Source organism: Calonectris borealis, chromosome 2 (assembly GCF_964195595.1).
Source record: "Calonectris borealis chromosome 2, bCalBor7.hap1.2, whole genome shotgun sequence".
NCBI classification, from domain to species: Eukaryota; Metazoa; Chordata; class Aves; order Procellariiformes; family Procellariidae; genus Calonectris; species Calonectris borealis.
Window position 1 is genome coordinate 74,941,830 of NC_134313.1, and position 26,679 is coordinate 74,968,508.

The 26,679-nt window shown below is 39.9% G+C and overlaps 1 protein-coding gene across 3 annotated transcripts in view; it reads right to left on the reverse strand.

The window, feature by feature from the left end:
• Positions 1-490: 490 nt before the first annotated feature.
• Positions 491-26,679, reverse strand: part of FHOD3 (formin homology 2 domain containing 3) — a 407,490-nt gene continuing 381,301 nt past the window's right edge. For 2 of the 3 annotated variants that reach the window (XM_075142372.1, XM_075142371.1), the window contains 3 exons: positions 20,479-20,650; positions 17,999-18,160; positions 491-3,154 (listed from right to left, as the gene is read on the reverse strand). In XM_075142372.1, the coding sequence (XP_074998473.1) occupies positions 3,072-3,154; positions 17,999-18,160; positions 20,479-20,650 (417 nt within the window). In that variant the 3' untranslated portion in view covers positions 491-3,071. Of the gene's footprint in view, positions 3,155-10,776; positions 10,865-17,998; positions 18,161-20,478; positions 20,651-26,679 lie in introns of all 3 variants that reach the window. The other variant, XM_075142373.1, reaches the window with a different exon arrangement.

A 26,679-nucleotide genomic window follows, 5' to 3' on the forward strand; every position in this document is an offset into this window, starting at 1 on the left:
GCAAGTATAACCAATTCTTCCATTTCATCTGGAAGCCACTAGTTAGATGAAGGGGAACAAATGTTATTCCCACAGTCAGGACACGCGAGCAGACTCCGGAGGAAATACTGCCACCTTACAGATTAGCACATTGGGCCGCCGGCCATTTTCATCAGGAAGCAAAATGTAGTTATTGCATTGTTACTGTGTTTGATGATCTTGTTGCAAATAAACATTGAGGACAGCGGAATTAATCTGACTGTACACTATTGCATAAACAAGACCAAGTTATCCTTCAGAAAAATTGGTATTGGTTTTACAGATAGAGAGTAGGAACAGAAAACCAAACATAATGGAAAAATAGACAAGGAAGAATATGCTTCACATGTAAGTCACTTGCATCCAGAGAATCTGAAAGAAAATGGCTTTTTTTTCTGAACTTATTCTAACCCCATTCCCTGTATTTGATTTTCTCCTCGGTGAGGAGCATATGAAGTTTTGCACAATTTTTGGAAAATACATATGCCCAACTATTAGTAATTCATCAGTTATGTTACGTTTCAGACACAGATGCTGTACGACGTCTAAATGAAACACAAATTTGTTTCCTGTTAGCAGTGGTCACCAACAGCCATCTACTTTGCACATTCAGCATATTTTAATTAAAATATTCAGTTTTAAAAACTTGTTTGATTTTCTCCCTCCAATCAAATATAGGACCTCTGTCAGCATAAATGCATTTTGTAGCATTCTTTTATCACTTAGCAGTTCAACATAACCATTACATTCAGGGTGTCCTCTTCTTGTTTCAGACTTCAAAGACCTCCACAAACCCCCATTACCTTCATTTCTTTGTTCTAAGCATCCTTAAGAGAGATTTAAAAAGTCCATAATAGTGAGCAGCACATAAAGACCAACTTTAAAATCCAGATGCTCGTAGGTCTTGCTTATTTTACAGTGAAATTAATTATATGCCACTTCTTTCTGTTTCCTAACCAGCTTCCTTCTTTCCATAGCTTTCAAATACACAACACATTTTATTAATTACACAACTACTGCCTTCTGCCTACTTGTAAAATTGACTTTTTAACAAGCTGAGGGGGAAACCACATCAAACTCAATGCTGTCCTTAAGAACGTTTGCTTATTAGTGACTTTTTATCCCATGGACTTTGACACGTGAAGATCCAAGGCATCGGCAGATAAAGAATGAAATGTTACGATCAAGAGGGTGGACAGCATAGATAGGATGTTCAACTGCAGATCTCATTGCAGTGAGAACCAGCTACCTGGTTCTCTCATCACTTGGACGCTGTGCTCAATGCGATGTGATGGATGACCAAGGTTTCAAAGGTGTATTGTGTTTGGTTCAACTATCCTGAACAATCTTCAGTGATTATCCTGTCCTTAATGACAGCAGAGTAGAATAACTTGAAGTACCTGACCTAGCTTGGGTGCCAGAAGCAACATAGCTAGGGCATTAGGAGCCCAGCATAGACTATTAATTAACCCTACTTTTCAAGTGTGTTTTGCAGCCAAAATCGAACCCTGTTACCATGAATAAACTGCTGCAGTTCCCCAGTTAACTACCTTGAAGGAAGCCTCAGCTGCTACTGCTGCACAGACACACCCTTCATCTTAGAGGCTAAGGCAATGGAAAGAGATAATCTTGTGCACCCTTAAGGATCAATTGGCCATACACAGACTTTGGCTTAAAAAGTTCCCTTTTATGTTATTGTTGTTTGCAGTTCTCTTCAAAATGTTTCAGCACTCCCTAGGGCAACTGTGTCCAATTCATCTTCGCTGCTGTATATGTCCTCCACTTAAAGGCAGATGAGTTGACTAAAGGTTCTTCAAACACACATGCTCAGGGCAGTTATAAAAGTCAGTTATAAAACGGCAAGATAAGGGCAAACATATTGGAGCATTCACTGTGGTACCCTCTCCACTTGCATACTTGCATCAAGGATAACCACAAAAAAAGAGTAAAGAACAGCAGAAACACAGCAGGCTTTTAGCAGGGCCATTTCATATTCAGATCCATTAATTTGAAATAAAATCACCACCACATTATCTTGCAGCAGAGAAAAGCAGCATGAAGGGCACAGGCAAGTGAACAAAACTTCTTGATCTTAGCATCTGAATGCATTTGTCGAGTATGTAAAATTGTTGGCATAGATCTCTTTGAAACTGTACAAATGCACAGTACAGCCATAGCTCAACAAGAGGGAGGTATTCTGCGTCCTCTCCTCTGTGTGCATGCTGCTATGTACAGTATGAGTGTGTATTAATACATATGAATTCAGGATCCTAAACTTTCCACTTGTATTGCAGGCCATCTCCTGCCCCACAGGGTGAATCCCACTGAATAACACTGAGTTCCTACAAACAGACATTATTTTCCTCCTGTCCAGGTGGAACAGTAAGGCCCCAGAGTGAAAATCATGGTCTAGCTAGCTTCAGCAAGAGCATGATTTCACACCATTACTGTATGTGTATAGATACACGCACACATGACCACACATTCATTCTGTACATATACAAAGGTACACATACATTTTTACATTCTTTGGTGGCAAAATAATTAAAAAAACCCAACAAACCACAGGGTTGCACAGACTGTGCGTCTTTGCTTAATGAATCTGCTTCAGGAAAATTGGGGTTGCTGTAACAGGAGTTTTTTTGCCTCTTTAAGGACTGTTCCTTGCATTGACAAAATGCCATACATTTACAATGACTAAAACAGGGCACAAGGAAAGCCAACGTAAACACAGCTCACATAATGACAGATAACTCGGAGAGAGCCCCCTCCTACCCACATCAAAACACCATGAGAAGCAGCAGCCATATGCTTTCACCTACAACCACTTAAACACTTCCTCAGTTACTGTCCGGGATGCTGGGCTGAGCTGCGGCACACCCTTCTTCTGCCCTGGCAGTGGGGTTTTGCTTTTTGTGGCTTATTAAAATCGAACTAACAGAGGACGGGATGTTGGGAGCAGCAGAGGAGGCTGGCAGGTCAATGCCACACCGAAGGGTTGTCAGCCTGTGTGCTTCAGATGAACGGCTCTTCTTGTTGCCACCTCTGGGACGTCAAACCTGCATCTCAGAGGTGCTGATGAGGCCCAGTGCTTTGGCTTCTTCTGGTGTCAGTCCGCTCTTTAGTGTCCTTCTCACTGGATAGTCAGAAATTCCAAAAGCAGGCAAAAAAAAAAACAACAAAAGAAAATGCAAACAATTAGAAGTGATAATTACACAAGACTTTCAGCTGAAAAAACCCTGTTGACATGCAAGCAGAGTCAAATCAAAAGTTGCTATGTACTCAGGGCCTCAAGTTCAGAAATACTGAGTAATGCCCCAAATCCATGGGAGCATCAAGTACCCAGCAACTCCAAACAGTCAGTCAAAAAGACATTTGTCATTTGACATGAACAAAAACTTTTAAGGAAAAATACCACAGCATTTTAAGATTTTTTTTTTCCTCTGAAATTGTATCAGTTGATTTTCAGCCCATAGAAAATATCATCTGCCCTATTATTTTATAGTTTCATAAAGATTTTTTAAAAGAGCTTTTGGATCTTTATAGGGCTCAATTGAATTTATCACTATTAAATTCTATGTGACCCTTTAAAGGTGTAAAAAAACGAACCCCAACAGTTAAAAGATTAAAAACATGACTATTTTATAGTTGATTCAAATCATTAAAAATACTGTCTTCATACATGCTCCCCTTTCTTCTGTAATGTTCCCCATCCTAGCCCCATTTGCATCATCTTTGCTATTAGTAGTCTGCAGCATTTTAGTTCAATTTAAATGATAAATCTAAGCCAAAATCTTGTTTCTTAATTTTCTATGAAGTGTTCTGAACACTAGCCCTGACACAAAACTTTTAAAATTTGTGATTGCCCTTTTTATTCAAAAACAAGTGACTATGTGACTGCACACATTGAGCATTAGTGTCCTCCTCATTTTACTGGTGCCATGATTTTCAGGTGGATGGGCTTTAGCTCAAGACACAAATGGGGTGTTCGCTCCACACTTTGATGTTCCTCAACTACAAAACGCACATTCAGAAGTTTAAGCTGCATGCAAAGCATAAACAATGACTTTATGTTGAACAAAATATATTTGGAGCCCCAAAATAATGAAGTCTAGAGGAAACTCTTAGAGAAACCAACTGCAAACAGCGGTTAAGGACTTCTCGCATCGCTATCGTCTAGCACAATTAAGACCTCTAACTTATTGAGATATTCAGTCCATGTAACTGAAACTGGGTGGTCACACTCAAGGGTCTAGCAGGAGTGAGAGGAGGGAACGGATTGGTATAGAAAACAAGAGGATAAGAGAAAGGGAAAATACGGTGTAGTTGAACATTTGATACCATGCAGGTAGAACGAATGTGATCTATGTTCGATAGTCAAACCGCTTTCATCAGTTACTGAGGCTAATCAAATGAGCTGGGAGTGCCACATGGGTAATTGTTCCTCCATTATCAAACCCTTACTTGAAACTTTTTCTTCAAGGCTCACTCCTTTCTCCTACAGTATTTGCATACTTATTAAGCACCACTAGGAGTCTGCACGGCAGCCTTTTATGATATCCACTTTTTCCTACAATACTGATCAGCAACATCTTCCAAGTTTAACAATGCTTAGCTTAAAGCAGTACAAGGTTAAATGCAACTGATAAAGCTAAAATCAAGAAAGACTAAAAAAGTACTACAAAGAGCAATATACTTCAAAAAATGCTCTGGTCTCCATGATGCAGAATACCCAACATGGACTTTTGAGTCAGTCCTCATCACTGGCACCCTGTTATACTTCTCAAATTTGATATCCAAATGTCCATGGTGACAAATGTTGATTTCTAGACCTGAGCCATGAAATACCTAAGGGTCTTAAGGTCTCAGTGAATCACCCAATGCTTATCTCTGTATCAAAATGAACTATATCAGGAGTGAAAGAACAAATCCAAGAAAGCTGCAGTAGAAACATTTCTGTCTTATTAAAAGAAAAGATTTCCTTGTGCAGTTCACCTGGCTCAGCTGCCTGCACTGCCTCTCTCCTGAACATGTTTTTTTCTGTACCCTCTATAACATGTAGCCAAATGCAGACCATAGCTAGCTTGGCCACCAGATAGTAGAGTCATGTCAAAAAATATGCACACAAGAGACCGAACTTTCACAGGATGACTGTCTAGATGACATTACTTCTTCCCACTGAAGGCAAAAGTGAACTGGAAAACCAAATGCAGAACAAATTTCCACATTTTAGACACTTCTGCAGAAGTGTCAAACCAAACATATTCACGACTGCTCTCACACATATCCTCAACTCTCCCAGACCACAATCACTCACTCACATTCGCAAGCTGAGCACAACAACCCTGTAAAACAAAGCTATTTTTCTTGTCAGATGATAAGACAGGAAGAGTGAGGGAACAAGCAATTGTTATTCCTGTTTGTAAACATTTAATAGGAACGGAGGTGCTCTGCTAATGCTGGTCATGTACGAATAAGCAAAATTCTGGTCTTATTTATGACAATGTAAATCTGGAATAACCTTCTTTAGGTCAGTACAATTACTACTGCACAAATAACTGGGCTGAGACTCTGTCTAACAACTGAAAGGAAAATGCGTGCCTCTAACTGCCACCAAGCAGATTACAGTTGTTTAAATTCCTCCATCAGCCTGAGTGACAGGATTACTAGTTTACTAGGAAAAGCCAAATGGATTTACAATAACATAGGTCTCTTTGAAGAAAATTACAGCAGTTTATATTCAGAAGTCATAACCAGGAGTTAAATTACCATCTTCATGGAAAGAAACCATCTTCATGGAAAAACAAGGAAGAAAACTAAGGAGTCTTCTTTACACAAGCGAGATTTCTCTCTGAATCTCCAGATGCCTACCTACCAAACATACTAAAGTCTTAGTCTGAGGACCTCGTGTATTAACCCTTGGATGACTGAAAAAAAGAAATACTGTATGCAGCATGTGACAAGGACAAGCGCCCTGTTCTGGGTTTGCTGTATAACTCACACAACAGAGGCCAACTCTGGGTTTGTACTTTTTGTGCCACTGCAAAACAAGTAGGAATGACAATATTCAATGAATTGCTGGGACATACGCAGCTGTAATTAAACAAAAAAGTCTCTTTGCATCCCTCAGTTGATTGTTCTAACTTATCTCAGCTCTTCTATAGTACAGAGGAAGATAACTTGGATTTCAGATATTCCAGTGACCTAAGCTTTTAAGGCCAGCAGTTAGGAGAAAAGAGCTCCAAACAATGTAGGGCTTTGGCAGTCATAATGAGACTGTCAAGAAAATAGTTAATAAAAAGCAAAGATGTGAAGAATATTTTCAGTGGCAGAAGGGTTCCCAGAAACACTGATGGCTGCTGACCTGTATAAACTAAGCATGTGGGGCCAAATACTGCAAAGTACTGCGACTACTGGCAAGACGAAAGCTGTCCATCATCAACAGGCAACCGGAAGGATAACAGCTGACAGAATCACGGTCCAGACTCAAATGAGTGAATTCTTGCCCCTACAATGCAACAGGCCAATCTGACACAGATTAATCCACTTGTAGTTTGAAGTATTTTGTACTTAGGGAGATGAAAGTGGCCTGATAAAGGGTCTCTTTATATAAAAATTGTATCTAATATCTGCAAATTACTCACAGTACATTTCTTCACCTGAAGATACAGTGGACGGATGCAGTATCGGTAGTAACACAAGAACAAGTTCCAGCCCCACTATTCTCTGCACTGGCGTGTGGACTATGGAGGCTTGTGGGTGATGAAGCCAGGAGAAAGTTGAGTTATCTACAGGAGCAGGGACTACTCTGGGAGGTGGGTGAACCTTGCCTTGACATGCTGTTAAACAGATGTCCTCAGGCATTTGTCTGTTCCCTCATAAAGCGCTTGGTAGGGTTCCTCTACCTTAGGAAAGGTCATGAACATGTTCAGTCATCAAAATTGAATGCAGAGAGATATTTTCCTTCCATGTTTTATAGGCATTGCAAAATTACATTTCTCAAGCTAGATCTTCACTCTCCCCTCTTCACTGAACTCTGTCGTGTCTCTAACTGGACTAGACATAATATCTTGGCTTGTAAAACTCTTGGCCTGCTGCAGATCACATTAAACTGAGTTATGGAATGTATTTTGGAGGCAGTGACAATAAAAATAAGACTTTCAAATGACCTTTTAGGTTCTTTAAGCAATTTTAAAAACATTTGCTAAAGAAACATAACATAGAGAGAAAATAACTTTTACTCTTGTCTCAAGCAAGGCCTGCTGAGATCCCATAACCAAGAAACTAAATGTTGTTTTTCTGGGGTCAGAGGGTATGATATGCTTTGTTAATCAGGAAATCTAGAATTTTATTTGATACCCTGGTAGAATGCCGTGTGCTTATGATGAACTCAATGAATTTGACTCTGCCTGTTGGGTCAAAATCTACACAGATACATAGCCCTCACAGTACACTGGGAATGTTTTAAAAAAGAGTAATTCCCTAAGTGTAGCGTTGTCAGAGAACATAATTATCTAGGGTTTGGTTGTTTTTTTAAAGAGCAAATAGCATTCCTAATTTCCCCTCCCCCTACCTTTTTTTTGTTTTGTTTTGGTTTTTTTTAAGATGCAACAAACAGTAAGGATCAGTCTGGCTGGTGCCATTTATTCTTGCATTTGCAATGGCTTTTGGCACATGCGTCTACACTTGTATGGATGAGTCACTGGAAATGCAGAATAGATATGATCATTCTCCTGCTCAAGAAGTCACAGAATTAGTGTTAATTCCTATTACAAAGATGTGGCAGTCACAGAACTTTCTTTTGGTCCCAGCTGCAACAGTAATGCAGCTGCTAGCTGCTGATTTGGAACAAAGAAAATTCCAGGTGGTTGTAAATTACACAGCGAGGACAGCAGGAAGGGCAGGTTATAAGAGGCAATACAGGCCAGCTCCATCATCTCATTTCATTTCATGTATTAGTTTTATTTTTTGTTACCTATCCACACCCAGCTTGCAAACTCAGTCTATTTTCTCATATATTTACATTTAACATATTCTCTTGGACTTTACTCCAATGAGTCCATCAATGGCAATTTGCAACTCAAAAGTTCAATCCAGAGAGTCTTCCTCATATTCTCTTATTTTAAACCTTTTCTGCATTTGTGTATTTTTATGTCACTATCTATGTAAGTTATACTTACGTTTAATTATGCATGTATCATTCCTTAATACGACTAGGCCTAAATGCTTAATAAAAAATTCTAAAACATTATGTGCAGAGATTTTCTTGCAGGGATTTGTAGGTAAATTTTTGGATTTTGTCATGCACCTCTCTGAAGAAGTACAGCCAACTGAAATGTGGTCTTTGTCTGGGTCAGCTGCATAGAAAGCTTCAGGAAAGAACATATTATTATGTATTATTATTATGTATTATTATTGCACTGCAGCTTTTCTTTGAGTCCTGTCAGCACTTCATAGATGGCACAAGTCTCTCCTAACAAGAAATTCTGTAGTTCACAACCGACTCCTGTAACTTATGGCAGTTGTGACATAGAGAGGAGTCTAGCAGTGGAAAAGGACAAAGTGGCATTTTGTAAGGAAAGCTTAACTTGTGTTTCATCTCCAGGTGGCTTACATTATAGGGAACAAAAGGTAACATTGCTTTAGAGAATCTGGGCTGCATAAAGAACATACTGGTTTTAAAGTAATATTTAACATGTAGTTGAAACTGTTAAAGTTTCCAACTTTATGTATTTCACAGATCATCATTTACATAGTCCCAACTGTAAAGCAGAAAAGAATTAACTCCTTCCTTGAAAACCTTCTATGACCAAAAAAACCCAATTTTTAGAACTTCTGTGAATTCCACTGTAAAAAGTTACTACTAAAAGCAATCCTTCTGCCATCCCTTTCATCATTTCTCCCACTTAACTTCACCAGTCAGTATTAATAGGTAAAGCATGAAGAGCATACAGCTCATCAACAACTGAGTCTGCATGTAAGCACTATAAACTATTTTCAAGACCAGACTATACATGAACAATGCACAGGACAAAAAGGGCAGATGGGATACAGAAAGTAAGCCATCTAACACAAGTGTTTTGGGCATGCAGCCTTTACATTCCATCTGAAATTTTAAAATGACTTAAAGTCTATTTTAAAGTGATCTATTATTAGATAGTAGACTTTTGCTATGGGGGTGGCTCAGGCTTATGAACGCAGAGCCGTCTGTCGGAGAGTGACTCGGTAGAGAAGTGTGACCATTTTGACCACCTGGGTTCTGTTATTAATTATCCCCATTAGGAATCCGCGCTGGGAAATAAAACAGTAAAAGGTATCACTCTCTACAAGCCCATCAGATTAAAAAAAACTATGATCAATACAATCTTGCAATTATGTTCATCAGATGGTTTTATCCTGCCTAGAGAAAGCCATACATATACATATATATATTATTTTTTTGACATAGTGCTGGGGCAAGATAAATTCAAAGTAGCTTTGTGTGAAACATTTTCGTTCATCTTCTAAGAGAGACTTCCTTCCAAACACATTTGACACTCGCATCCAAGCGTAGTCAAATTCCTGCCTTAACAGATCCTTGTGCTAAACTCCTTCACGGCAGCAGAGGGCTCTCTTCGGCAGCTGTGATATCGCGATGCTCTCCTGGAAAGCCACACAGGAGATCGCTTTTGTTACTGCACTTCTTTTGTAAGGCAACTTGAAAAGCAAGCCTGTACTTCCCTGCCTTCTCTCGTTCTCAAATGAAGCGCTTTCCAGAACAACTCTGTGATCTGGTCAGCCAGCAACTCACTGCTGCTGACTTCTTACTCGGATGCTGAAAATAATCATCATCTTTCAGGAAGGAAGGATGATGTAAATGAGGAGTATATGGCTGACCGGAGATAAACTTGAAAGCCGCTTTAATACGGAAAGAAACCAAAAAAAATACATATCCTATCAACTTAGGGCTAACAGTGTGCAACTCAACCATACACATTTTTTTAATACTTAAAACTTACTTAAATTCCACTTTTGGGAATGAATCCTGTGACAAGAATTCAAAAGCCTTGAAATATACCTTTAAAATATGCCAGCTAAAATGAAAACAGAGGGTAACGCAGATGAATTCACTGACACGGTGAATAGCAAACTGGCAGAAGTGAAAACAACTATTTGTATCTCTTGTAAAATGCAAACAAATGAAGTAAAATTAATTTTTTTCTACAGAACTGCAGTTGAAAAAGTACCAAAAGTGTATAGTGTAACAAAAATATTTCTTCAGAAAATGTCAATACCAATATTCTGTGACCTGGGAACATGAACGGCTTTATTTCCTACGTATACTGACATCACTTGCTCTTTATCAGCTGCTCATCTCCTGCCAGTTTCTCCCACATTACCTTCAGCTTGTTCTTTCCTGCAACAAAGAAAGTGCCATCTGGCCAAGAAGAGATGGCCAGAGAAATTCCAGCACTTAGTAAATCCTTGTCTAGAAGCCCACGGGAAGCTGCAGAGCACTCCCTCTTTTTGGTTCTCCCATTGCTGGAGACACAGCACGAGAACGTGCCAGTGGTCTCCCTACGCTGTAGGATCCTGCTGGGACAGAGCCTTCACCTGCTACCAGGATGTACTCTTTGCTAAGACCAAAATCTGAGCAGTGGCCACCTCTTCCTCCACAGAGCAGCACATTTGGGCAGGCATTTAATCACATGAGGTGACAGCCACTCTAAAATCACTGGAGACAACCCGTTATAGCAGCGGTTTTCTCCTGGTGCCTACATCATGTCCTCTGTGCTTGTGTAATATAACACACACGAGCGTGTGCATGCCTGTGTAGTGTTCAACATCTCTGTCTTCTCCCTGTGAACTGAAATAAACAGGGATAAAAGATACATATTTTTTGTAAACGTCGCATATTTAATTCTGACTTCCCAGATCAATGCAATGACTTCTCATCTTTTTTTCAGTTGTTGTATTAAAACAACGTTGCTCAATTTTGAGCAAATACTAGATTCCACAGTATCGCTAAATACCGGTCTGGAATCCAATGCAAAATTCAGGAATGTACTTAATGGTGCAGGCTGCATTAATTTTATATCTGACTTTCCTTATATAAAAAAGATAAAGCTGTTTCAAGCAGAAAGTTTGAGGATAGGAGCCCCAAAACAAATAATTTGTATCAGAATAAAATTCATTATAGAAATGACTCATAGATTCCTCTAAAACAGTGACTGGAAAATGAATTTAACACTCTCTTACAAGCAATTCTTTAAACTAGATTTTTAAACCAGGCTTTCAAAAAACCTTTTGTTTTGAAGGCTACATGATGTAGAACTGTACAGAATGATGGCAATTTCACTTTCACAGTGCTAGGACCAGGCAAACACTCTTGAACAAAACTTGAGATACGAAAGATATGGTTTGAAACTCACGGAGACTGCCAACAAAATACATAGATATTATACATTTGAACAGTTAAAGAGCAGAATGTCTACCCCTGTCTGTCAAGATCAGTTATTTTAAAAGAAAGCTATAAAAATAAATGTAATACACATTGTAAAGCAGAAACTAAACACTCATAAATAAATATGTACCTACTTAGAAATGGTATTAATATCAACAATCACAACTATATATGTAATCAATTACAACTGACAAAACTGAAAATATGGAACCAGCTATTCAGCCTCATGCTTCAAATAAATACACTGATTTACAACTATTAAAACCCATGATGAGACTATAGGTTACTCAACTAATCCTACCTCTCCTCTTTGTTCTCCTACAGCGGTTGATGCTGGCCTCTGGCAGAGGTGAGATAGGGGACTACACAGGCCTCACCCTGATCAGGTACATCAATTTCTACAGTTCTACAGTTCTACAGTTCTGTGGTCAAGTATTCATTCATTAACTATTATTAATAATTTTTTATTTATTGTTTGTATTTTTATTTATTGTAGATCATGGAGTTTAGTTCTGTCATTTTTGCGAAGGTCTTGCCATCCCAAGGATGAAAGAATGTATTACTTAAAGGGCATCCAAAAGACACTAGCTATCTTGGCATCTAAAGGAGATAACCTTCCAGCTGCCAGAGTTTTAAGTGCTTTATCTTACGTTCTGTTTTCATTCAATAATTAGATTTTTATTAACTGGGTATTGACCTTCAGAAGGCTCAGTACTTTGTGTGAGGACAAACAGACTTTGATACTGAATACCATCGGTGACACATTTACTTTTTCGAAATGCAAAGAATTGTTGCTAAATGCGCATTGCTAACTAGATTACTCTGCCCCCTCCTCTCCCTCCTGATAGGATCCAGTTACGCAAATCCTAAATTACTTGCAAATTCTAAGTGAAGTTGCTTGCCTTTAAAGCATTTTATATAGACCTTCTTCTTGTAAGGTTTTTATTTTTTTTTAAAAGCATAATTTCCATTAACTCCTGCTTTTAGTCAGGCTATAAATACCAGAAGAACAGTCTCCCTCCTGGTATTTTGGCACTTCTGTATCTTTTCATAGCCAGAAAAAGTAAGTGGAGAGACATGAAAATGAAAAATAATGAAAAAACAAAGAAAAGAAGAAGAAAAAGTTAACTGAAGCACCCAATGAATGCCAAACAAAAATTACACACCTTTGGATTCAAATAATATCCCATCTAGTATTTTGTTTGCTTACAAACATGTTTATTCCAAAGCAGTGCTGCATGTGTTACTAAAACTTGTCTAAAGGTTGCCTCCATGTCTGGTCCTTTGGCAGAGCTCTCTCCCACGTTTTGGCACCTGATGACAGTGTGCTAACTCCTATTTCACTTTTACTGAAAGTGGAATTTAGTATGAAATACCTGATCCAGGATGTTCTGTGGTTAAGTTTAATCCACCAGCCCTGAGCTTATTTTTCTAGGATTCAGGTAATCTCGACTCAATTCCTACCTCCTCCACAGTCCACTCCTATGAGTCTGACAGATTACTTGGGTGGTGCCTCAGATCCATTTCTGCATCATGACTGTAAGAATTTTTTACTCCCCGCAAGTCATTATGCAAATAAATCAATAAATCCTTATGAGATGTTTCCATATCTCAGGGGTCAGTCACAGGGTATATTATTAGGCTAACATGTGATTCCAAAGCCTAATAAAAGAACAAGGCATTATCATGTCTCTCCTCTCTCTTTTTTAAACATCACAAATAATTTTGATCAAGTCGCCTCATTAGAATATTGGATTAAATTCTGATTCAATTATTATCTGCTCCAAACCCAAAGCAGATTCTAAATCTAAAGCAGATTTTCAATTTTAATAAAATCTAAGAGAAATAAGAGTGCACACACAGAGAGACACTCTGAGAAAAATCACTGTGGGGGAAAAGAAGCCTCTTACTCCGCAACATCCTCATGCAGTGTCTCCAGCAGAATCCAATACAACCACCACTGTGCTACTCACCATCAAACATTAGTCACACCTGGGCCCTACATTATGGTTTACCATTCAGGGTCAGCTGAAGATCCAGATGCAAACAGTGCTGTATAGTCAAGCTCTCTTTAAAGAGCTATTTCCCTGGTGCAGTTATCTGAAATTATTTGTTGGCAAGACCGTGTCGGGATCCCCACTCTCTGACCACCATTTTCAAGCATGAAGGTTGCTAATACTAACAATTCATAAAGAAGGAGGAAGATACTTGCAGGTACATGTTTTAGCCTTAAGGTAATTGCTAGTCAGCTGGTCTGGTTTTGCTATCCTGTGGCTTAATCAGCACTTGAACAAGGTAACGAATCCTTAGGACTTTCTCTTGGTCCTTTTTCGGGGCCCTGCCACAGCCACTCACAGAGGTCGGAAATCAACCCTGTTTGGCTCAACATTTTCAAGTATTGCTCTGTGTATGCCAGAATTAGTGCGAATACCTTCCATCGCTTATTCATGATTATTAAACTGGAGTATGATTTTTCACGATGCTGACTCATGGGAATCATATCATTCTCCTGAGACAGATCCATTCAGTTCAATGAGACCAACACAGAGACGTCACCTGCAAAAGAGTCTAATCCCGAGAGAACTGATTTTATGTTAGGGGATGGATGTTTTAAATAAACAGCCAGGACAAGAAGGAAAACAGCATTATCTTCCTATTTGTCTATTATGGAGTTTTGGGGGGGTTCCTGTAAATAAATGTACTTAAGTAAAATTTTTATCTTATGGATGATACTGCTAGTCTTTATGTGTCTTCTGCTGCCTCAAAGCTGCCGTGGCTATAAGACTTATTTTTCTTCTCCCCCAATTTGAAGCAATTGGCACAGGCTGGTTCATCATGGTGTGAAACTCTCATTTAGTAACAGGATTTTCGAAGCAGCCCTATTCTTCTTTATATAATTTCTTCTCTTACTTCACTTCCTGTAATCTTCACAGCAAACTCTGCTTATCTACCCTATATTAATTTTTTTTTAATTCAGCTCTCTGTATTAAATAACTTCCTTTCTTGACTGTTTTTTGAAATCTCAGTGGTATCTCATACAGAGAGTTTCATTTGTATTTCCCCAAATCCACTGGTGCAATGCCTGTAATACTGTTCTGTAAGCTGCTAAAATTAACTTCAGCAATTGTATTCATTGGAATTTGCACTATCAAATAAAGTGATTCTTAAAACTTCCTTATCCCAGTTTTGCTTTGCACTCATTGTTTGTTATGGCATCGTTTGCGAAGGTCATCCTAACCTTATGGGAGAACCAGACAATCCTAATTATATCATTTTTTATTTCTTTGCTAAGTTGAACAGCTCCCCATAATGTTATAAAAACCTTTTTCACAGAAAGCTGCCCTCAGTCTTCAAGAACAGTATATTTTCAACCTAATTTGTATTTTATGCTTTTAAACTATGCTGAACTGGCATCTCTAGAGGCTGAGGTCTGTTGTTTACACACAGAATAAGGACATCAGAGAGAAAAAAGAAACTGCAGAAGCTTCCCATGGCAACTTGCCTTGAAGCTGTCTTTGAATGACCACCTCGAGGGGTGACAGAGCATTTCAGTTTCTGTGGCTCATTCAATCCTGTGGCCTTCTGATGAGGCTTCTAATGAACGAATACAACTGTAATGTTGTTTTCTCATATATATCACCACTCCAGTATGTCTGGTAGGCAGGTCACTGAACACCCGTCATGAGGCAATGACTTCCAGTTGGTTACTGTACTTCTAAATGTCAAAATTTATCTTTAAAAACCTCCACTCTGTAAAGGTCTAGCACAGAATTAAGTCCTCTCTCTGCAAGACCATCACAGGAACTCAGTTGTTGTGCACTTACCATGTACCTTAGGTTTCTGCAGTCCATTTCAGGTCCCACCAAATTCCTTCCTACTAGGTCTCAGTCGACTTCAGTCTATCTGGATTTATCAGTGACCCTTCATATCTTCACCCAACAGATACAGACGTTTCCATCTGTCTTTTGTTGGATGACTCACTGCCTTATTCCTCCTCCCAATTTACGGTTCTGTTGATTGCTCTGAGAGTTCAAACTCTTCTACGTCATTAAGATCTAACTAAGCTTTCTGCATACCAGATATGGTCATGCTGCTCAGCAATTACAAAAGGTAAAATGGTTCAAAGGAACATGCCAAAATGTCTCATTTTCCCATTACAACTATTTCTTGAATTTAACTTAACCTCTTCCATATTTCTCTTTCTGTTTTCCCCTAGTTATAAATGACTTGAGTATCACTTGCTTTTAACTTCACATTTTTCTGTCTTTTTTTTTTATGGCAAGAAAATCCTTTGCCCATGAGAACCTTCTACCTGAACCACAGGAAATATTTACAGTGCAATTGCATATAAATCTTTTGGGTTTCTGATTTTGCTAAAAACACGTATCTCAGCTCAGGTTCACGAAAATCTTTGCTGAATGCTAAGAAAGTTCTGACAAGATTTCCAGTTCTGCACTGAAAGCAATGAGACATACTCAACATGATGCGCAGTGAAAATCATTCCTTTCAACTGAGTTTCGCTTTGATGTCCATGAATAGATTGAATACCAGGCTCATGGCAAAAGCCAAAGGATGTGTATGGGAGCCTGAAAATTGAAGGTGGTGAATCAAACCCATCAGATAATAGGGCCTCTTTGCTCTGCGGATAATAAATATCATAGCGTCTGCTAATCTAAAACATTGAAGTATGCTTAAAAATCTACTTTCTAATATGGAGGACTGGTGTTATATTTCTACCTGAAGATCTTCTGCTCATTTAACTCGCATCGTGGCTGGTCTCTGTTCATTTCCTGAAGGTGCCATATTATCAGTCCAGCTGAGTGTATTTTAGAGCTAAACTACTTCATTTATTCATCATCCAGGTATATTGACGATCTATCAGAGTGAAACAGTTCAGTTAAGACATTCTCCTTTCACACTTTCTTTCAGCACGTCAGCTGAAAGTGACGCTAAACTACTGAATTTTATGTTTGTTTTGAAACTGCCTTTTAATCCACTGAAGAGTCTCATCCAGATCTTGAAGAACAAACAAGCAAAAGAGCTGGATTCTATTGTGGTTAATTACAATGGAAATCAGTCCCAGCCTAAACATTTACTGAATGCTTAATTTCTATTAATGTTTTTACTGAATATAAAAGCCAGCTCCATGGAAAAATATATAATATTTTTATTATCATTATCCTGTTTTGTTTTGTTTTTTTTCTGCAGCAAGTGCTTCCTTGGGAAAAAGGTACCTGGTAAAAAGCAGAAATAAGACCTTTTGGTGTGTGTGCATGAAGATAGCGTTGCTAACAGAGGAAATATTTTAGCACGGGATAAACCATGGAAATAGGCAAACATACAGGAGCTTTATTTGATATGCACAAGCCAACTAGGGCTGTCAGCACGTGCAGAACACCAGAACCGTGTGGGGAAGTGGGTAGCAGCAGCAGGTGATGCCACAAAGAGGTACGGCACAGTGTATGACGGAAGGTAAGACAGACAATCCAGTGTCAGCTCATTTTCTTTGCTTAGAGTCTGGCTCATCTAACCAGAGTCTCCACTTTGCTTTTGCTCTTGCCACATGCAGAAGTCCCTTTCTTAGCATGTTGGGGAAAGTGAATATGCTTTCAGCACATGCTAGTTTATAGCAATCACTGCTTATACCAAATGTTTTTGATCACCCACGATGTTAGAACAATTCCACAAAATATGAAAATCTGTGTGATTTTTCACTCACTGTTGTTGTCTCCTCTTTGTCCTAACTTCCCAGAAATGCTAAAAAGACGGATGGAAAGGTAGTCAAAAAGCCACATCGGGTGAACAACATTAAACACTACAATCTTATGTTCTTTGGGTACTTATCCTTCTCACAGTAGTCTCTGCACATAAGGAAAAAGAGAACTAGAAAGGTCATCACCTCTTAAATGTTGTACTTAATAAAGCGCAAAATCAAATTGCTCAAACTCAGGTGTCACAGCTCAGCCCTGCGGCCACACTACACCATCGAGAGGCCACCTTATAAATGTGCTACCTTTTCTTCCCAGTGGAAGTTAAGCTCCTCTATAACCACCTTGCAGCCGCAGCAGTAGACATTTTGTTTTCAGGACTGTGGAAGGATGGTACACAGCACAAAAGAGAAAGATTTTAAGAGGTGAAATCTCAAACTACGTTTTGCTTTATGAATAAATTCAGCTACAGATACAACTATTAATCGTCATGCCAGTTCACAGTACCTTCACAGCCTCCATCTGAGGTCTTGATCTGACTTCTCTAGTTATGAGTAAGTACTGTCATCAGAGAAGCTCTAAAGCACTATAAAACATTCTTCTTCTCTTACTGCTAAGGACATTTCAACTTCTGTAGAAGACGGAGTCATCCACTGCATACATCATTTAAACAATAGTAAGAGGAATATACGCCAATCATTAAGTATAGACTCAAGCAACTATGAACTACCAATGCATGTCTGCATACTAAAGGCCTGGTTCCTACACCAATATATATAAATATTTGCACATTTGCTTATTTTGAGAAATTTAATAGCCATATACTCACATGACTTCCTATTTGCTCGTGACCGCTTCCTCTCTCTAGGCACCGCTCGCTGGCTTGGCACTTGGGTGGCAGACTTTACAATGCGATCCATGATCTCATCTGCTGCGTCATCCGTTGCATTAGGTGAATCATCGTTGCCAGCATTCCACGAACCTATACGGCCTGGAAGAGTCCAGCAAATGAATTGAGGGAAAAGAGGACAGAAGTCTCTTGCGTCACTTTGGTTTTGCAATTGGGTATTTTTTGGGAATTACAGCAGACAGCTCAGTCATTGCTACTTCAAATTGGCCAAAGTAGAAGACTCTGCCTAATGGAGAATATTTCTAAATAATACCCTAGACTCTCTGCTGTATCAGCAGAGACCTGAGAGCTCACATGCAATTATAACTTTCTGTTCCCTTCAGCCTCAGAGTCTTATCCTTGACCATACAGCTGGCAAATGTCTGCTAGCGACTGTCTATGAGCCAAGGATTGCTGGAGTGTTGTGTGACCATGTTTCCCTCTGCTCCTATTACACAGAGACTAGAAGACATGGCACATGTAAGAAATTGATACAAATCAGCAAGAAGGTCCTTTGTACCAAAAGAGAGAACAAATCTATTTGAGAGCATCTGTATCACACCCTAGTGCAAAGAAGATATGAAAAGGGCAAAAAATGTGGTTTGACATATCTGCTTGTCCTTTTCACAATGAAGAATTCACCTTCTCATCACAAAGCTGTGTGTGTCCTGGCACAAGTGTGTGTGCTCTGTTATGAGCAGAAAAGCAAGAGTCGCTGGCAAGCTGAACAGCTAAATAAGCAAGTTTGGTTAAAACCACAAACAAACAAGCGAGCCATGTCTCCGAACCCAAGGCTCTGGCACTCCTCACTCCACAGAGCTGTGTCAGACACCTCTTTGGGTTCCTCCACTACAGACTACTGTTCCGTGCGCTTTTTGTTTTTGAATAATTTGAAGGCTAGTATGCAGCGAGAACACTGACAGCAAGCTTTGTAAAAGAGTGGGTGTGGTAGAATTGCAAGCAGCTGAAAATTCACTGGCGAGGCCACCCCATATCACGTCCCCAATGTCAATAAACCACAGCTTTGATTAGCACTTTGCTCTGCTGCTTCTCTCCTGGCTCTCGTCAAGAGCAGTTGTATTACGATAGTGCTCCTGACAAGCTTCTGTCTGGCTCACCCATCCTCTGCCTCTGCTGTTCTTCAGGGGAACACAAGCTGACTCTCATTATCAGGACACACTGCTCATTGGCATTCAATGGATTACGTCAGCTCTTCAGCTTGTTGCAGTGCAGCTTGAAGTATTTCATCTTTGTACTTTAGCTAGTTGACTTGCTTCTTAAATTGGGGCTGTGAAACCTCTAAATTAGACAGGATCATGGTTTCAAGCCTTAATAAACTACACGCACACAGACTTAGTGGTGGATGCTCTGGACGTGCTATCAATGGTATCAAAAAAGAATCAAGAATGTGTAAGATGATACCCAGATGTGAGGGAAAAGAAATACCAGAACAGAAAACTGAAGACTTGAATTTTGGTGCATCACCTTTACTCCAAAACGATCTTCCAGGTATCACATGTATGGGAAGGGGGCGAGGGGAAGACGAAAGAGAAGAAACTGGTGAACCCAGTGTCTGTAAAATGATTTAGCATAAAGGAAGTGGTTTAGTGGCTGCTTAAATGACGAGGTGTACCAGTGAATCATGTCTTGGACAAAAAACAAGGCTATCTCATTGCCAAGAGTGGTTGTACCAGTAAGCTCTTCTGTCAGAGTATCAGGTGTTGGAATCGGCGGATTGGGTCAGGTTTTCATTTCCTCCCTGTCAGCTTTCAGAAATCACCCGTGCTGACATTTGCAAACAGCAGAGCGCCGTGGACCTCAGAGAAAGAGGTATCTGTCAGGACAGCAAGGAGATGCAGGGCTGTCCACAGCAGCCTTTTATGCTCCTAGGCTGCACTTAATCCACTAGCTTTGCAGTTTAGCAGGGAGGTGGTTAGAAGATTCACCATCTTTTTCCTACTCCTTTTCCTCTCCCCAGTCATTCCTAAAATGCTGCAAGGCCCTTTCACTTCAATTTGAATTGCTACTTTCTACTTGCTTCTGTTGAAAACAAAAAGAAAACCATACCACGGATCCCCCATTTTGCCTTCATGATGAGAACACGAATAAAAATTGGGGTGTTAGTGGGCAGCCATGTTCACGGGGGTGGGGGAAGAGGTGTGAATTTCTGCAGCCTTGTGCTCCTAACGCCCCCAGGCACTTTGGCTGTGATCCATCTGTTAAAACTTCACGCAAATTCTCCTACATCCCCGTGCCCCCAATCACCACCTCCAGTGTGGAAACACCACCAGCGTCTTCTCCTTCCCCTTCAACCCTTTCTGCCGCAAGCGCTATGCAAGGGGGCCACGACCCGCGTTTGGGCCACCGTGAGGCTACCACACCATGAGAAACGTGGCCAAAAGGAAACTGCTGGCACTTACCTCGGCTGGCCCGGCTTCGAGTGCGGACCCCGAGCGCCGTGGTGCTTTCCCCGCTGACAGAGGAGGTCTTCAGCACGGCCTTCATGTTCTCGTGCTCTGCAGCGTCCTCGGCATACTGCAGCCCCTGGGGCTGGCTCTGGCAGGGGGGCGAGCTGCTGGAGAACTTGCCAGACTGCGGGAAGAAAATGGATTTGTTGTTTTAACAGAAAACAGTACAGAGAATAGGCCAGAGTCTCGACCGCTAATTGCAAGGAGAGAAGCGTCCTCTTGCTGGGCTGGTTTGGAGTGCAGATATTCCCAAAAGAGCCAGGCAACAGTTGTTCCTCTCCCAGAGCATGCACCCTGAGCAGAAATAAACTGGAAACAGGGTGACAGCAGGGAGCAGCAGACAAAATCAGAGGAAAACCAGATGCATTAGCTCAAGCCTTATAATTTTGACCTTCTGTCTGAGAGTATAAGGTATAAAGCTTGCTTTGAAACCTTCGACCCAGGCTGGGCCCGATCTGGGGTCAGGTATGACACTGAGGAAGACAGCACGAGACTCGACACATATAAGAAACTGCTTTTTTCTGTACCATCACCTTTCAGTAACAAGGCAAAACTGGGAGAATAGTGTAGGAAGAGAGACTTTTCCCTCTTGCCTCTCTGCATTGCTGCACCGAAAACTCTCAAACTGGTCTAAAACACAAATACCTACAAGTAACTTTAAAATACATTACGAGTAACGTTGAAAAAATCCCCGGTCCCAAAACACCCAGCTAAATTATTTCATGGCCAAAACACAAAAATTGCAGTCAGCAGTTAGAAGAACAAACAAAACCTTACAAGAGATTTAGGAATCTGCCCTCTGCTTCCCCGCCCCCCCCGTGATTTCCCTGTCTCCACGACTACGTTAACAACAGAGGCTACATTAGCTGGGCTCGCACAGCACGTGGATGCAGCAGCTCCACCAGTTACTGAAAAAAGCCATCTAGAAATGGATGAAAACAGCAGAAATGGGTACTTTCTAAGGAGAAGAGCTTGCATTGCTGGGCTGCTCTCCCTTCCCAGCCTCTGCCTACAAAGGGCTGTGATGTTGGTATTCGCTGCATTGCTCTTGCCTACAGAAAAGCTGAAGCACATTTAAAATACAGTCCTGGCTGCAGAAAAGACAGGCTCTGTCAACAGCAAACAGGCACCAACAGATAATAATACCCCTCGGGATTTTCAGCCATATCAGTCCAGCATCAGAAACTGAAATATGTTTTCTTTTTCCTTTTAATCTTTCTCGTTCCTACCAATTCAGCACAGGTGAAAGAAGGTGTGCTGCATTCTCTTCTTCCTTTGCATAATAAACAACATTAATTATTCACTTGACGGTATCGAGCCGGTCAGTTAAAGGGATGCAAACCTGCAGAGCCTTTCTGTCAGAGAACGGTAAATTGGAAGAAAAGACTGGGCCTACTTTCAGAGCTTTGATTGAGGCCCCGGGGCTGTCAAGACTGCAAACTGAAAATATTTAATCTGGAAATCAATGACAGGATTATTCTATTTTAACATAATGACTTTTCGGGGTAGGATAGCAAGTTAACTGAGTAGCAAAACAATAATTCCTACAAGGCACTAAACTAAATGTACCACTGTGAGATTTATTTTTGATAGTGAGAAGTTTGTTTTCTTGTTAAAATATTAGCTTGCAACATTTTGATGTGGAAAGTGTGCAAGTGCTGAAGTATCACATGTGAAATTAAAAGACAGAAAAATATTAGAGAGAAACTTCTATGAAAGTGCATGCCATTTTTGCATTAAGAATACTCTCTTATATACAGTGGATTGTAAAGCTGATCAATACCATCTCAGAAAAAAAACAAAGGATAAAGTCTTCACATAACTGTTAGTTATGGTTAGTTAAATGTTGGCATAAAAAGGCTAATTCCTGTAATTTTCTTTCTGTGCCCCAAGCTGTACAGCACAAATAATCACTGGGGGAGAAACTCTATAGCCAGAAGTTTTATTTCGCTTCCTTAATTTTCAGATGTTGCCATAGATTAATGCCCAAACCCCAGCCTCTTGAGCAAATGACTGCCATTATGACACAGTGAGCCTTAAGCCACATTGATTATGTTCAGCAAATTGAAGAAAGCTCTAATGCTGAACAAAAAATGCATTGCACAATAGATGCTCCTCAAAACAATAAATTGTTTTATTATGAATATAGCTAGCACATTAGAGTTCTTAAATTATTTATTCACTCCTTTAGTCATTTTCAGCACCACCTTCAGGAGCACTTCATGATAAATACATGAACTACTCCATGGCTTACCTCTGTGGTGACTGAAGTATGTAATTCGCAATTCATACAGCAAAGAGAACCATTACAATTTCCTTTGCATCCCTATATCCTGATGCTTTTGAACACTTTATAAAATAATACCACTTGGATTTACACAGCTTAATAATGAGTATGAAATTATCACGATAATCTGTAGCCCAAGGTAACTGATGATCCCCGTAACATCCGGATCACTGATGTTTTGGGTAGTGGGGATACTTTGCAGTTTAGAAAACAGATATTAAGGAAAAGAAATGAGGAAACTTAAAATTGTTAACGCCTCAGATCAGGATATCCTTATTCAAGAGAACAGGTATGCATATGGTTAAAGCTGACTGTAAAAATGCATTCTTATGATTGAGCCAAAAAGCTATGAGAAAAATGTCATGGTTCATAGTTCCAGTGGAGCAGATGGAGTTGAGCAGTCCATACTATCTGAGTTAGAAATTAGATGTCACAGCACACGGGGGACATGGGAATGACATGCTCTTTCAGAGAACCATACCTCAGCATCCTCTTCTTCATCAGTCTGTCACCGGAAACAAAGGACAGGGTGGAGAAGGACAAACAGCAAGATTTAGGAAAGACAGTATGGTCAAACCACAACAGAGTGAGAGGTAACCATGGTACTGTTTATGCAATTATAGGAGGACATAAAAATACAAAGCGTATAAGGAATTCATGCCTTACACAATCAGCTTGCTTATGTCTTTTTAGTCACTTGTACGTAGAACAGACTGTCACTGTCAGTAGGGTATATAAAAATTTCCTGATTCTTCTTAGAGAAATTATGAACTGAAACTACCCCTAACCCATCCTATTTCTCTCCCTTGAGTCAGGCGGTTGCTTGCCCACTTTTTGCCCTGTGGAAATTGAGAGCACTAGGAAGGACTCCCTCTCCTTTTTCCAGCTCTGTTCAGCACAGGGAGGTCCTGGCTGCTCTTTCTCCCAGTGCAGAGGTCGGCTTCTTGGCAATTCCTTTTCTCTACACTTAAGTGCTTGTTTTAATTCCTTTTTTAAGCTGGAGCTTTTCAACTTCCAATTTAACAGAGCACTCAAATGAAATGCTGAGTAGTCTTTGAATAAATGCTCAAAGTTCTTCAGTAGCTGCCCGATATCAGATCCTGGAAATTAGAGAGATCCTTTGTCATTCAGGGCTTTCACCCTCTGTGACAGCAGGCGTGTAAAACTATCTTGATAGTTACACTACATTAAATGCAATGGGCATATCAAAATATTGTGGCATATGGAGTGTTCTTATATTGGGGATTTACAGGGAATTAGCAAACTATTTAGAGCTCTGTTCCCAAATACCTGGGGAATTCTTCATCGGGTTGTAAGATGCCCCACACAGAAGGTTCCCAAAGTAAAACACAGTTTCTCAAGTATCTCGGCTCCTTCTTTCCATATTTTTCAGTTTGATTGCTTATAAAGTGCAAACATAGCCCAGAAATTCGATGCATTTTTTTATGTGTGGGTTTTGTTTTGTTTTCTAGAAGAAGCATTCCACCAATTCTATTCCCCTCCCTAGTGTTACTAATACATATTTTTGACCTTATCTCCATCTCAGCTATGATTTCTGTCTGGGATTGATACATTCTGTTCCAGAAACATTCATCATTAAAAATGAAAGCCTCATTTACTTTGGCCCTCAGCTTAGTTTCAGCACAATCTCCATAAGAAGATTAGCTGTGAGAGTGCTGAGCAGCACATTAACATTACTTTTTAAGGGTATGTTTTATTCAAAGAGTGAGATGCTTATTTTTCTTTGGACACAGGGGCACTGACAGAAACACAGGCAGATCTTTTGCAGAGGGACCTCGGCAGGTATGTTCCCTTTACATTAAAAAGATCCATTTGGTTTTTTCCATTCCCTGGGGGGGCAGGGAGTCATACCGTAAAGCAATTCTTCTGAAGAAGGCCACTGTTCACTTTTTGGCATGAATAAGAAACAGAAAGGAGAAGAAAGGGAAGCAAGAACATACTTGTATTCTAAGCCATGTGTACGTTTATCTAACAAATAAAAGGCAGGAGGAGAGCAAATTAAGCTAAACAATATGCAAAAGGCACTCAGGGAAAGGTGAAACAGCAGAGTACACACATTACAAAGAGTGTGCTCCAAACTTTATATCAAGCTAGATTTTTACAGGGAAAGTCCCAGCTGCTGGCCTTCCTGCCCATTTAATCTAGCTAAAAGTGATTTGCTGTGGACTTACTTTAAGGGCAACGTACTCCCCTCTGTTTGACTTTGCTCATCTCCAGTATCCAGGGCATTACCATTTCTCTAGGGCTCACCCCTAGAACTGCTGTCCTTCTACACCCAAAGCTACTCCAGTGCACAGGAGGAGCAGTCCACCATCCCCATCATGTTTCCATGTCTGGAGCCATTTGCCCCCAGCAAAATACTGACAACAGGAGCCAAAGTAACAAAACAAATAAATCAAACTTTTGTTTCACAAGGGAATCTGCTCTCACCCAGGCGTGTACGTTCTGCCTTTTATTTCCTTCTTCATTTCATCATTATAAATACACTGAGAAATATTAATAAATTAGGAAATTTTTAACATGTAACATTACCAAAAAGCACTGAAAGAATATTGCTATACTGAATACCTCTTGCAAGCACAAGATGTTAATTTTAAGGAAAAAAAGCTGCTTGATTCTTCTGTCATCCAATATTGGATGTTGCAGGCAATCTGAGATCTCCCCTCCCTCCTTTTCTCCCTCCCTCCCATTCTTCCTTTAGGCTAGCGTTTCTATGTGGTGGATTTGTCGTTTCAAAATATTATTTCTATTACATAGCAATTTTGGAATTGAAACTCTTAAGTATCGTAAAAAGCAGAGCTTCATAAATCTGGGAGACAGATGCTTATATTACCTACTATTATTAAAAATCATTAAAAAGCTCAGACTTGTATCTATGATTGCATTTCTTCCCTATTTTGCTTGCTTGTTATTTTTAGTGTGTCCGAAGTGAGTGCTATCATTGGCTAAAGCCAGATACAAGGTTACAGAGACCAGGCAATTTTCCCTCTGAAATGGTGGCAACTCACTGTTCTCTTTTTTTTTCCTTACTCCCCCCTCCATCTTTCTCTCTCTTGCAGACAACATTCCCCAAATTTTAAACTGACAGGACGCAGTCCACTTCAGCTATTAAAGAACACATAAACATAAAGATCTCTGTAGTAAAAGGCTGAAAGAAAGACTGGAAATATTCTCCATTGTGTTTCTCAGCCCTACTCCATGTGAGCAGTTGCTGAAGCTGATGCAAGTTCTCCACGCAAAGAGCCAGCACCCCTCTGCCTTCCAAGTCTCCGGGGGACCGAGGTTTAAGAGATACGTGCCTTCTTGTTAAGAACAGGGATGGTTCTGCCTTATTCCTTTCCCATTTTTGCTAAAATCCCTCTTCTTTTGCCTAAAAGCAATGTACTGTAAGGTGATAAAAATTAGATCCTGAGGAAACTTTCAAAAGGACAGGGAGGTGAATATCAAATAACCGCATAATCCTTCTAGGTCACCAAAGGCAGAAATTAAAATTCCACATGACTACTTCTTACTAGAATTACTTTCTACAAAGAGTTTCTTTCCAATGTCAAGATCTAAACTTTCTTCTATCAGTGTTTTGTAACTAGTTGAACATACTGTCGATGCATTACTGATATATCTTCCCTTTCCAGTGCCTTCAAATATAAAACACTAAGAAAATTAAGACCAGATACAAACCACAGCCAACTCAAGACTACAATAAAACTCCCCTTTTTCGTCATTCTTCACACATAAATATCTTCCATCCTGCTGACTTGGAAACTTGTTTTGAGGTAGATCTGACTTTGAAGTTGTCAAAGGAAGCTGTGACAAATAGTCTGATGCAACTTTAATTCTGTTTTACC